The 12,834-nt window shown below is 45.0% G+C and overlaps 2 protein-coding genes across 2 annotated transcripts in view; both read left to right on the top strand.

Moving 5' to 3' along the window:
- The window catches only part of LOC309452341 (uncharacterized protein), a gene marked incomplete at its 5' end in the record, with an annotated part of 36,868 nt that overhangs the window by 17,711 nt on the left and 6,323 nt on the right, over positions 1-12,834 (top strand). The gene's annotated exons all lie outside the window — the stretch shown is intronic.
- Positions 5,543-9,549, top strand: LOC309452339 (ankyrin repeat domain-containing protein 26-like; the record flags this gene model as incomplete). The annotated part of the gene is given in 4 exon segments (XM_082076979.1): positions 5,543-5,739; positions 7,808-7,865; positions 8,716-8,784; positions 8,788-9,549. Coding segments are annotated over 4 exon segments (1,086 nt in total).

The following is a 12,834-nucleotide window of genomic DNA, read 5'->3' as shown; positions in this document are numbered from 1 at the left end:
CAATCTATGGCCTGTATCTGACTGAGGACACTACGGTTTGCAGAAACATCCCAACGTTCATCCACAGTGGCGTCCATCTGCATCATAAGCCGAGTTGAACTCTGAAATTATACAAGTGAGAATTCCCAAAGATTTAAGCACAAAAATCCAAAGCAAGAGCCATCACTTTAAAATTATATTTTAGGATAAGAAGCTTCCATATGAAATTTTAGTGCCCTAACATATGTCTGAGAATGTTTTCTCACAATTTCTCATAATATGAATGACATGCACACTAACTGTATTTCTGTTAAAAAGAACTCCACTATAACGAGCGTTGCTATAAAACCTAACTTTGCGCACGTTCAACAGGATTCTATCCTGCTTACTTCATTTTTGTATGGATTTCACTACTTCAAATTGAGCTTCTTCGATTACTCCACTTGCATAATTTCCGCTGCAGTTTCTATGCAGAGCACTGGAATCACCACTGCTGGAAAAATAAACATTCAAGATAAATCTAGAGCATAAACCAAAAATAAGATGATGGGACAACTGCTGAAGATGTTTCAGTGGACAAAACTGGTACCTGCTGTCACGGAGGCACCCCGAGGTTAGTTTAAGGGACAACAGGGTCCAAAACGACTTTTATTAAACCAGTGAGAAACAGAGTTTTAGTGCTCCAAAAGTGACTTAAATACAGGTTCGGATATCAGTTGAGGAAAATTATTAAGGGGCAGCAACTAATACAACAGGCGGTCCACAGAGCGCATGCACACGGCTTCACCCAAACAATGGCGGAGCCGTCTCTGAGTCCGGGAGGAGTACACACTTGCCTGTACACGGTGTGGGATTATTTTAAAGGGATACACGTACTCGTCTTGAGTACGGGAAGTGCACACTCGCGATACGGCGAGGGTAAATTTACAATACACTCGCAATCTTGCGAGGAGAAATACACGTGCAAACGTGCATGGAAAGTTACACGTGCTTATGTGGAAGCACAGGAGGAAAATACACCCACCATTATGCGAGGATTAAATTTACACGTGCTCGTATTGAGCACGGAAAGTTACGCGTGCAAATGTGCATGGAAAGTAAATACATTCGCAATCCTGCGAGGAGAAGTTTTACTCACACCTGTGCGGGCAAGGCAAGCGGAGTCTCCATCCCGGGGGGGGGCGCTCGGCGGCAGCATCTCGCTCGTGCTCCGAGCGACCCGCGACAATGGGCGGAGTCTCGACGAGAGTCCTGGTTTTTATTGGCTGATCAGATCTGACTGTGGGCATTCCAGAAGCTTCTCTGCACCCCCACCCTGGCTGTGGGTGCCCCTGAAGCCTCCAAACATCCCCCACACTGGCCGCGGGCGCCCAGTGGCTCCCTGGCGCCTCGGCACTCCCTTCTCCTAAGGGTCCTGGCCAGGGGGCTCTGGGGCCAAATCAAAGCTGTCAGCCTCCAAGAGCAGAGAGAGAGGGAGCTGTGTCTGCTCCTTCCATATCGAAGGAGGGAGGAGGAGAGAGGGGGGTTTGCATCCTGCCACACATGCACATGCCCTTGTGCTCCCTCGAGTAACAAACACCTTTTATCGAAAAGTGCAAGTGGCAGGAAAGAAGTTCAGCATTGAATGAAACTTGTTGGCACTAGGTAGCACCATTAGTGATGTAATGCTGAACGGCAGCAGCATGTTGTTCAACACAAGTTCCAGAGTTCCGGGAACGTGCTGCAAGGCTGCAGGAAGGAAGATATCACCGCCTAGATAAGGTCAGGCTTTAGCACTAGCAAGAAGCTCTTGGCAGAAGTCTGAATGCTATTGTGTTTTCAACTTTGATTTCTACCTTTGTCAGCGGAGCTTTTATTTTCTTCAGGGTAAATGCTGCTACTGGAGCAAATGTCAACATTTCTGCCATTATAGTAAAAAAAAAGTCCCTGAAAAGGACCCTACAACAGAACACAGCACACTGGAAGAGGCTATCGGAACAGGATTTCTGGACAGGTGCCTGGCTCTTCACTATCTTCTGTCATATGTTTTTAATCTAAGCCTGGTACATTTTCCCTCTCCCACCTCAAGGCTTGATCTGTACATATATGACCATCTGGCACATCTGGCTTTTCATCTGTGAATCCCTGATATATAAGGTATTCCTTATTACCTACGCATCAGGGAAGCTAAGACTGATTGATATAACGCTGCTTTTCTGCATCTGTAACGCTACTGAAGAACTCTCTTCCACTTAAAAAAAAAAAAATCCAGAGACTTATGTCATCATTCTAATCAACAAACTGCTTTCTAGCTTTCTGTTTTAGAATGACTAAAACAGGGCCTTCACTCTATGTCCACCTTCTGGTTTCAATCCCATTTATTTTTCCTATGAAAGTAAAGGAATGATATTAAAAAGAGTATCTATATTAGCTTTCACTGGTGACCTGTTTTTCAGCTAGACTGGACTACATGTTTGTTTCAATAAAAATATTGTTTCAGATGGGTTGTAAAAAAAAAAAAAGAAAACCACCACCACCACCAACAAAGCAACCCCAAAAAAACAAAAAAAAAAGAGACAAAAGGCTGTGGCTGGAGCCTCCACATGGGGCATGGGGAAGCTTGTCTGGCTGCAAGAAACTGTAAAGCCCTGAGGAGATGCAAAAGAAGGGGGCAGGGAGAAATCCTTCACTATTCAGAAAGATTTACTCCACAAGACTCCTTGTTGTCTTGTGGAGTGATTATGGGACACACCACGTGATGTGGACAGAGGCTAAACACACGACAAATCACCTCACCCACCCTAGGCCTGGGGACAGACTGCGCTGTGGGAGTCACCTGGGAAAACAGTAGCACCAAACACTAACCACCACAGTGATGGTGTTATAAGATTTCTTTCCCAAACATATGGAGGAACAAATTCCCCAGTCTGTCGTCTTCATCTATATGGCACCGTCTCCTTTGAACACCAGGCTGGGCAGTGATTTCTACTACCATTGCATCTCTGTGAATAGAAAACAAGCTGTCCTTGGGGGCAGAATGACTGCAAGGTACGCAAGTTCCATGGCAGCAAGGAATCATGCAATACATCCCAGCAGGTGTGCTACAAAGGACTGTGTTACTGGTAAGCTTCATTTCATCCGGCACAGTGCTACAGAACACAGTGGTCCTCTTTTTGCACCCACTAACTTTCTCCACCACAAAATGCCCTTTCCATACTTCTTGGGTTTAACAGCCTTCCTTGTGCTGACCCCTTTAGCAACACAAAAGCTCAGTCCTGAGCTTCCCACCGTGTGGCTGAGGAGGAGGAATTCCTGGCACAGGAGCTGCTGGAGGTGGCAGCCCCTTACAGAACCCCTTCACAAACACCAGCTCATCATCACCCTAGTATCTCCTTATCTTCTCCATTCATAGCTGCACCGATCTGCTTATAGTTAGACTTGTTCAGTATGATGTAATTTCACACGCTGTTGCATTTTCATACTTCGGTACCTTCCGTATCCTACTGTGCATTTGGACACCTGGAAGTACAGAGCGATGGTCGTGTTCCAGGTCTGGCCAGGTAGCCGTAGCAGCAGCCATCTAACCAGTACCCATGTCTTCAAATGGAAGGAGATACATAAGCACTACAGCTTTGACAAACCACTCTGGAGAAACCCCCTAAACCCTCTGCAGGAACTCAACTTGCTGGGGTGCCTCTCTGAAGTGCCTGTATGCTAACGAACACACTCTGCGGGGATAAAGGTGATGGGTGAGAGATCTACCTGCTGTTGCAAGACGATGAGCTTGTTGGGATCACAGAGACATGGTGGGATAGCTCCCATGACTAGGAGCCTCCACTCTACGAACGAGGACAGCCATCAGGAATCCCAGGGCCTGGAGACCAGGGGAGAATCTAAAGCAGGGAAGATGTACTCTTGGTGGAAGAGGATCAGGTCCAAGAATACTTCAGCAAACTGGACATACATAAGACCATGAGCCCTCACAGGATGCACACATGAGTGCTGAGGAAGCTGCTGATTGTCACCTTTGATCAATCATGGCCAGTGGATTGAAGTGCCCAAAGACGGAAGGAAAGAAAAGTCTCTCCTATCTTCAAGAAGGGCAAGAAGGCAGATACAGGGAACTACAAACCACTCAGACTCACCTCCATCCCTAGGAGGGTGATGGGGCAGCTAGTCCTGGAAAACATTTCCAGGAACATGACAGACAACAAAATCATCAGGAGACGTCAGAATGCCTTCAACGAGGGAAAGTCATGTTTGATAAACTTCTGCGATGAAAAGACTGGCCTCGTAAACATTCTGAGAGCAGTGGATGTTGTCTATCTGGATATCAACTTCAGAAAAGCCTTTGAAACTATCACCAATAAGATCCCCATAGACAAGCTGTGGCATACACTGGCAGGAGGAGCAGACAACAGGGTGGACTGAAAACTGACTGAACAGCCAGGCACAAAGGGTGGTGATGCAAGGGTGCAACATCTACTCAGAGGCCAGTGACTAGTGGTGTACCCCAGGGGTCAATACTGGGTCCAGTCCTGTTCAAAATCTTCACAAACGATCTGAATGATGGGGCAGAGTGTACCCTCAGCAAATTTGCTGATGACACAAAACTGGGAGGACTGGCTGATGCACCAGAGGGTTGTGCTGCCACCCAGAGGGACCTTGACAGGCTGGAGAAATGGGCTGACTGGAACCTCCTGCAGTTCAACAAAGGACAGTGCCCTGTGCAGCACCTGAGAAGGAACAACCCCAGGCACCAGTACATGCTGGGGGCCACCCACTTGGAAAGCAGTATTGCAGAAAAGTACCTAGGTGTCCTGGTGGACACCAAGTCGACCTTGAGCCAGCAATGTGTGCTTGAAGCAAAGAAGGAAAATGATCTATGGGGCTGCCTTAGACAAAGTATTGTCAGGATGTCAAGGGAGGTGGTACTTCCACTCTACCCAGCACTGGTGAGGGGAGTACTGTGTCCAGTTCTGTTTCTCAGTACAAAGAGACATGGACATACCAGAGAGAGTCCAACAAAGGACCACATTGTTGATTAGAGACCGGAGCATCCCACTTGAGGAAAGGCTGAGAGAACTGCCACTGTTTAGCCTGGAGAAGAGAAAGCTCCGGGGGAATCTCATCAGTGTCTAGAAATACCTGAAGGTGGTGCCCAGTGACACAACAAGAGGCAATAAGCACAAACTGAAACACAGGAGGTTCCCTCTGAACAGCAGAAAACGCATGTTTATTGAGAGGGTGACAGAGCACTGGCAAAGGTTGCCCAAGAAAGTCGCCGCCGCTGTGGTAGTGGCAGCACTTCCTGCGCTGGGAGCATTGGTGTGTCCTTGGCCCACCTCAGTGCTCCAGGCCATGGCCACTGCTTGGGGAGAGCTCGCCTCCCTGTGCCTCCACTTCGTTTTCATCCTCATCCTCACCCTTGTCCTTGAATTTCTCTTTGTCCTTGCCCTCATCCTTGTCCTAGTCCTTGTCCTCATCCTAGTCCTTGCCCAGAGCCCAGAAGAGTCCGCTGGGTGCCTCCTCCTGCTGTTTGCTCCCAGCAGGCCATGCTTGCACCGCTGGCATGCAGAGGGTCATGGGGCTCTTCAGCAAGAAGCGGCAGCGCTCACCCTCCGGCAGCCATTCTGGGCAGCCCTGCGCTGCCACCACCACCACCAGCACCCACCTGGGCAGGCTGCACCACGCGGCTCCCCACGGCGACCTGGCCTATCTGAGGCGGTGGTCCTGGTGGCCGAAGAAGTTTGACATCGACCGGCAAGACGAGGAGAAGCGGTGAGGCGCTGTAGGCCGCTGATGGCAGGCGGGAGGTTCTGAGCCAAGCCCCGCTCCTCCTCAGCAGCCCCCTCTCCAGCACAAAGAGTTTGTTACGATGCAGAGCTGACTGCTCCAGCGAGCAGCATGGCGCAGACAACCCCCTGACAGCTTTTGGGTGCCATGTAGAAGCGTCCGCCCTTAAAGCTTTGTCTGGGATCACATTCAAGCTAAAGCTTGAGAAGTGAGATTTGTCTTGTCAGCTGGGAGACTGAACTCCAGAGCTTTTCATTGCTTGTAGCTGCTGGGTTGGCTCCAATGCTGTTGGAAGTCCTGTCACTTTCCCGTGATCTCCGTGCAAGTCTGTTTTGTGTTGCTCAGGCATCGCCAGTTCCCTTCTGCCCCGTGGGTGACCAGTGCAGGGCTGCAGCAGCTGCAAGTGGCAGGAGCAGAGTCTGGGCAGGGTCCCCAGGCCTGGTTGGTGACACAGCTTTCCTTCTTCCATTGTCTATGTTATGCTCATGAATTTAATTCTTAGGACGCCTGTGCATCTCGCTTGCGAAAATGGCCACGTGGATGTCGTTAGATTTCTAGTCCAAGCCAACTGCCGGCTGAACCTTGCAGACAATTTCAGGAGATCACCACTAATGAAGATATGTGGAAATTTAGGCCCTTCTAAGCGGAACATATGGCCTGTGCATTAAATGAGAGGCAGCTGGCAGGATTCTTTACACAGACCTGTGTAGAAACATGCATGTTGTAGTCAGCCTGGAATAGGCATATACTAGGTAATCTCTGAAGATGCTCTTCCTCATCTTTTGGATGCTGGGCTTGGATGACAGGAAAAAGCAGAGCGAGATAAACACTCCGAGTGTGTAACTTCTTACCTCCTTTCTCAGGTACCCTGCTAGCAGGCGGAACAGAGCAAGAGGAAGATGCTGAACCACCTGGTAATTTCGAGATATTTTCTGTGAGGGATGCAGCAGGGTCCCCCTTGGTGCGCTTGCTCTTAGGCTTATGTACCTCATTGGCTGCCACACATTTGTAACTGGAGGCCCTTGAAATACTTGTGCTCTAGACCAGCTGTTGAGTTAGAACTGGGACAAAGGCAGGTCAAGCAAATGACCAGGGGCTCATAGCAACTGGCCTTTGAGTTTTATTTTGAGGATAGCACAGAAGCAGCCAAGTTTCCTGCCTGCTTCCCTCTTGCAGCATGGAAATGCTCAGCTGAGAAAGATGGACGGGTCATCAGTTTTGCAGGTGCCTGCTGGTGGTGGGCATCATTTCCTATCTTTGAATTCACTCTGAAGACTGACCTAAATATGTAACCTAAGATGTAAACGCACATCTCCTATTCTCATGTTCTTATCAAGTTCTTCATGCTCATGTACCAACATTCCTTTAGGATTTGGTCACACAGCTGCAGCAGGAGCTTGCTGATCACAGTATCACAGTATCACAGTATGTTTGGGATTGGAAGGGACCTCAAAAGATCATCTAGTCCAATCCCCCTGCTGGAGCAGGAACACCTAGGTGAGGTCGCACAGGAACATGTCCAGGCGGGTTTTGAATGTCTCCGGAGAAGGAGACTCCACCACTTCGCTGGGCAGCCTGTTCCAGTGCTCTGTCACCCTTACTGAGAAGAAGTTTCTTCTCAAATTTAAGTGGAACCTCTTGTGTTCCAGCTTGATCCCATTACCCCTTGTCCTATCATTGTTTGCCACCGAGAAGAGCCTGGCTCCATCCCCATGGCACTCACCCTTTATATATTTATAAACATTAATAAGATCCCCCCTTAGTCTCCTCTTCTCCAAACTAAAGAGACCCAGCTCCCTCAGCCTTTCTTCATAAGGGAGGTGCTCCACTCCCTTAATCATCTTGGTTGCCCTACGCTGGACCCTCTCCAGCAGTTCCCTGTCCTTCTTGAACTGAGGGGCCCAGAACTGGACACAATATTCCAGATGTGGTCTCACCAGGGCGGAGTAGAGGGGAAGGAGGACCTCTCTCGATCTACTAACCACCCCCCTGATGCTCTCAAAAAGCAAACTATGTCAGAAGCTTCACTGGAAGCTACTGTGGACTAATGCAGAGAACTGGAGGAAGAGACTCTGCGCTTGCAAAAGGAATTGGACGGGGTTGAAACTGAGGTATGGAAAGCCTGTCACACAAAGAGTGTCACGAGTCACCGAAAGGCTTGGAGGGGCAGTGTCGATGCTTAGAAACGTGCTGTAAGAAATCAGTGTAGGGATGGGAGAGGCCAGTTTGAAGATGCTGCAGTAAGACAGTTTGTGGTCATTTGCCAGTAGAAGCCAAGGTTTGAATGTACTTGAAATGATGATGGTTCTTGGAGGAGAGGGTGTGCATACACACATGCAGTACTTGAATTCTTCAGCAGTAGTTGATTCCTCTCCATACCAGTTCACCTGACTACTGTGGATTCTTGCTGTGATTTTGCAGTTGTGAGAGTTGGAAGAAGAGCATCTTCAGTCAGACCATCGTGTTCATGGCTTGAAGATTGCTTTGGAAAATAAAGAAAAAGAAGTCGAGGGCTTCCTCTTGGCATCTTCTGGGGCTAATACAGCCATGAAACAACTGGAAGAACATGTGCAACAGTAAGAGAATAACTCAGTGAAGCCAGACGTCTGTCGCTTTCTGGGACTCCTGAAAAAAAACAGGAGAGCCTTGTTGCATCACAACAAGTTCATAGACAATTTTCAAGGATGCTTTTGGTTTCAATCATGTTATTTCACGCTGTTCTTTCACAAGTGGTGTTCTGGATTTCCGTAACAAGACCTTTATTTCTTTTTAAGCCTCGAAATGGAAAAAGCCAAGTTGGAAGCCACAGTCCAGCAGCAGGGCAATAAGATCGAAGCCCTTCAGTGAGACCTGTTTCAGTCATGCTTCAGTATTAGAAATTTTAAAATGCAGTTTAGTGCTGAAGTGGGTTTGTATGTTCATTTCCCAACTGGCTATTTATTTACGTTCCCTGTCATTCAGGAATCTGACACGGAGAGAGAGAAGGATCTGTTGTACAAAAATCAGTTACTACAAGATGAGATTACTAGGTAAAGAGTAGAATTGGATCAAGTAAGACTTAGGCATCAGGAGGAAGAAGGAAAATATTTAGAGGAAAATGAGACCTTAAAAGAAAAAATCGAAGATCTCAAAAAGCAACTTAAACTGAACGAGGAAGCCTTAGCACAAACAGTTTTTCAGTACAATGGACAACTGAGCTTATTAAAGACAGAATCTGCAGTGCTAAGTTCCAAACTCGAGCAGACGAAAGAAAGCAAAGACAGACTAGAGACAGAAATTGAATCATTTCGCTCCTGCCTGAACACTACAGTTCAAGAACTCGAACGTCATCACTCATCAAAAAGTGATATCGAACGAACGTTTCAGAGAGAGCGCGATGAATGGCTCTGCTTGCAAGACAGACTCCAGCGTGACCTCTCTGATGTGCAAGAAACCAACAAGAGCTTGTCTCAGCAGCTGAGTAAAGCTGAAAGCAAGGCTAATAGTCTAGAAAATGAGCTTCACCAGTTGAAACAAACGCTCAGAGAAAAAACATTGCTTTTGGAAATGACACAAAAAGAATTAAGTCAAGCCCAGAGTCAGGCAAAGGAATGTGAACATGCTCAACAACTTGAGAAAGATCAAGTAAGCAAATTCATAATAAAGCAGGAATCCATGCAGGAGCGACTGGCCCACCTCCAGAGTGAAAACCTGTTACTCCGTCAGCAACTGGAAGATATGCAGAACAAGGGGATCCTCAAAGAGAAAGTAGTGAATGATGGAAGAACCATCCAAAATGCAAGGGCTGAGAAATGAAGATGCAGACAAGTGAAGCGGTGGGGGATGAATTTATATTAAGCTCCTATATATGAAAAAAAAAAAAAAAAATTGCTTTTCCATAAGTTGCTATCAAAATCTAAGAGTATTAGTAGTGTCCAGTGTTAATTTATGGATGTTTTTTGGAGGTTCTAAGATCCTGCCTGGTCCTCAAGAAGTTCATTTCAGACACTGACCTAAGCTTTCTATTCTCTGTTTTATGATGTGTGGCCATATTTAAATGTGTTCTTTCTTTGTGACTCTGTGAAAGACTAATTAACTGGACAGAAGACTCATTAGGACATCTGTTAAACTGTCTTTCTGCAAATTCACACAGTACATGAATATGAAACATGCTCCTATGCAGAGCACTAGCATAATTTTATGTCCCTTAAACATGCAGGACCCACGGGTTGCTCCCATTTCTTCATGCAGATGTTTTTTGTTGAGAAAAGTGGTGGAAAAGAATAAAGGCAGTAGATAGCGGGTAAGTAGGGAGGTAGGGGAGCTGTAACTTTTTCTATTGGTGCTTTATTTCTCCGATTTAATTGAATTTCGCCATGTTTGGTCTAAAGTCATAACAGATACTGTATAACTTTTTCTGCTTCTTGATGGATTATTTACAGTTCACCAGCATAACTTAACTTTGTACACACCTTTCCTGTTTTCCCTTATGCCTTTGAAGTTCTGGAAAGTAGCGTTGGTCCTATACGTACCTGAATTGTACATGCAAGTAGAAACAGCGTAGTGTCTCTATTAGCTTCCCTTAAGCTATTTGTTATTTTTCATTTGATAGATATTTTGTCGTCACTTCTTAAGATTTCTAGCATTGAAACACGAGCTACTTGTGTCAAGGGAATGTGACCGGGAAGAAAGTTCTTTGGCGCTTACTCTTTGTGTTCCCATTACTTGCTTGTTTTGGTTTTTCTTGGGTTTTTTTAATGACTTATTCTTTTATCGGACTTACTTCAAGTATGCCTTTTGCACCTCCACGTGCTAAAATTTTGTGAAGGAATATCAGCAGCGGATTAAACTCTCTATAGATAGAATAATTGGAGGAGCAAAAGCCATCATAAGCACTGTATAAAAATAATCCTGAAAAGAGTTAACTAAATTTACTACAAATATGCAGTGCTTGGAAGAATTATTTGTTCTTGGCTGTTGTGTGAGCCAACACAGGGAAGTCACAGGAGCAACCACAAACCACAGATGAAATGCAAAGAGTAAATTTGTTTTCATTCTCTCGCTCATGGGGGTGATCTCTAAAAGGCCCCCAAGCAACCAGCACTGGTCCACAAGCGGGGACGCTGGCACTGCAGAGGTCAGTCCTTGCTAGAAGATCTGCAAACCTGCTGGTTTCACCTGTATTATAAGGATGGAAGCAGGCGTAGTTTTTATGTGCTTTGATCTTTCTCACAACAAAGCAGGAATCTCAGGCGTATTTGATAAGTGCCATTGAGTTTCTCGCAGACCTATTTTATCCAACCACAGAGGGTTCTACTTGTCAAGCACACAAGGCCAAAACAAAATTACTGTGATCTATGTGCTTTTCTACACACCAGCTGCAGTCGCTTGGGCATATTTACAATTCATCTCCTCACCAATCTTGCATTATTGGGCAGCAAAGCTGTAGGAATAGAAATGTAGGCTGAAAACATTTATGTGGAAAAAAGGTTATATACAGATAGATAGATAGATAGATAGATAGATAGATAGATAGATAGATATAAAAAATATATAATAAACGGCAAAAATAAAAGACGGCTTTCCAGGGATGATTATGTTGTATAGCTGACTTTCAGTAATGCAAAAGGATAAGTTTTAAGAAGGCATTTGTGAAGGAAAACAAACTCAGAGCTGATACTGAAAAGCCAGTTTATCTAGTGGAAGAGAGAAACAAGGAATTAAATGCCAAGTGTACCGATTTAAGAGAACAAGTCTTTAAATATGAGACTGACAAAGTAGCAAGAGAGGTAAAGTATACGCTTACAAAGAACAATTTAAAGTTTGTCAGTTCTTGAAATTCTTTTATGTTTCTAAAATGTATCAGGTATAAGTTATGTGCATGGGCTCAAATAATGCTGTTTTATTCTGGTTTGCCTTGTTTCTCTTGGAATTATGGAAGGTTTTGGCGAACAGGATGTTACTGCTCAGATCTGAGCAGTGAACAGAACACAGGTATCTAGGTCTAAGCTTTGATCAAGAAAGGTGATTCTTCTCTAGAACTTTTTTCACCTTTCTTTAGTCCATTTTTGCCCTCTGGAATTATTTTAATTATTTAATGGGTTTTATCTATGTATTGCACTGATGACACAAGTAAGAATGGTATAAAGGGAAGAACAATCCAATATGCAAGGGCTGAGAAATGAAGATGCAGGCAAGTGAAGCGGTGGGGGATGAATTTATATTAAGCTCCTACATAAAAAAAAAAAAAAAATTGCTTTTCCATAAGTTGCTATCAAAATTGAAGAGTATTAGTAGTGTCCAGTGTTAATTTATGGATGTTTTTTGGGGGTTCTAAGGGTCCTGCCTGGTCCTCAAGAAGTTCATTTCAGACACTGACCTAAGCTTTCTATTCTCTGTTTTATGATGTGTGGCCATATTTAAATGTGTTCTTTCTTTGTGACTCTGTGAAAGACTAATTAACTGGACAGAAGACTCATTAGGACATCTGTTAAACTGTCTTTCTGCAAATTCACACAGTACATGAATATGAAACATGCTCCTATGCAGAGCACTAGCATAAAATTATGTCCCTTAAACATGCAGGACCCATGTGTTGCTCCCACTTCTGCATGCATCTGCATGCAGATGTTTTTTGTTGAGAAAAGTGGTGGAAAAGAATAAAGGCAGGGAGATATAGGGGGTAGGAAGGGAGGTAGGGGAGCTGTAGGTAATGGGAGAGTGCATCCAGACTTTTGTAAATCTAATCTGCCAGTATAAAGGCAGTTGTTATTTTTAAATAAACTCAGTAAGAAGCCTGCAAAAGGATGTGCTTGAACATGTACTTAAAGTGTATCTCAAAAGAGCTTTCACATAGATGTATTCATTTAATTATAGAATCAAAGAATCATTTCAGTTGGAAGAGACCCTCAGGATCATCGAGTCCAACCGTAACCTAGCCTAACTCTAGCACTATATTTGTGTAATGGACGAACAGAACAAAGGACAATCTAATACAAAGTCCTGCCTTTGGTCATCAGAGTAATATCTGCAGTCGAACTATCGCTCTTGTATTGCAACAGATTTCGTTGCCTTTTGTTAGAAAAAAAAATACATTATTGC

Source organism: Streptopelia decaocto (assembly GCF_964273445.1).
Source record: "Streptopelia decaocto genome assembly, contig: HAP1_SCAFFOLD_217, whole genome shotgun sequence".
Taxonomy (NCBI): Eukaryota; Metazoa; Chordata; class Aves; order Columbiformes; family Columbidae; genus Streptopelia; species Streptopelia decaocto.
This window is presented reverse-complemented; position numbering and strand designations above follow the sequence as displayed.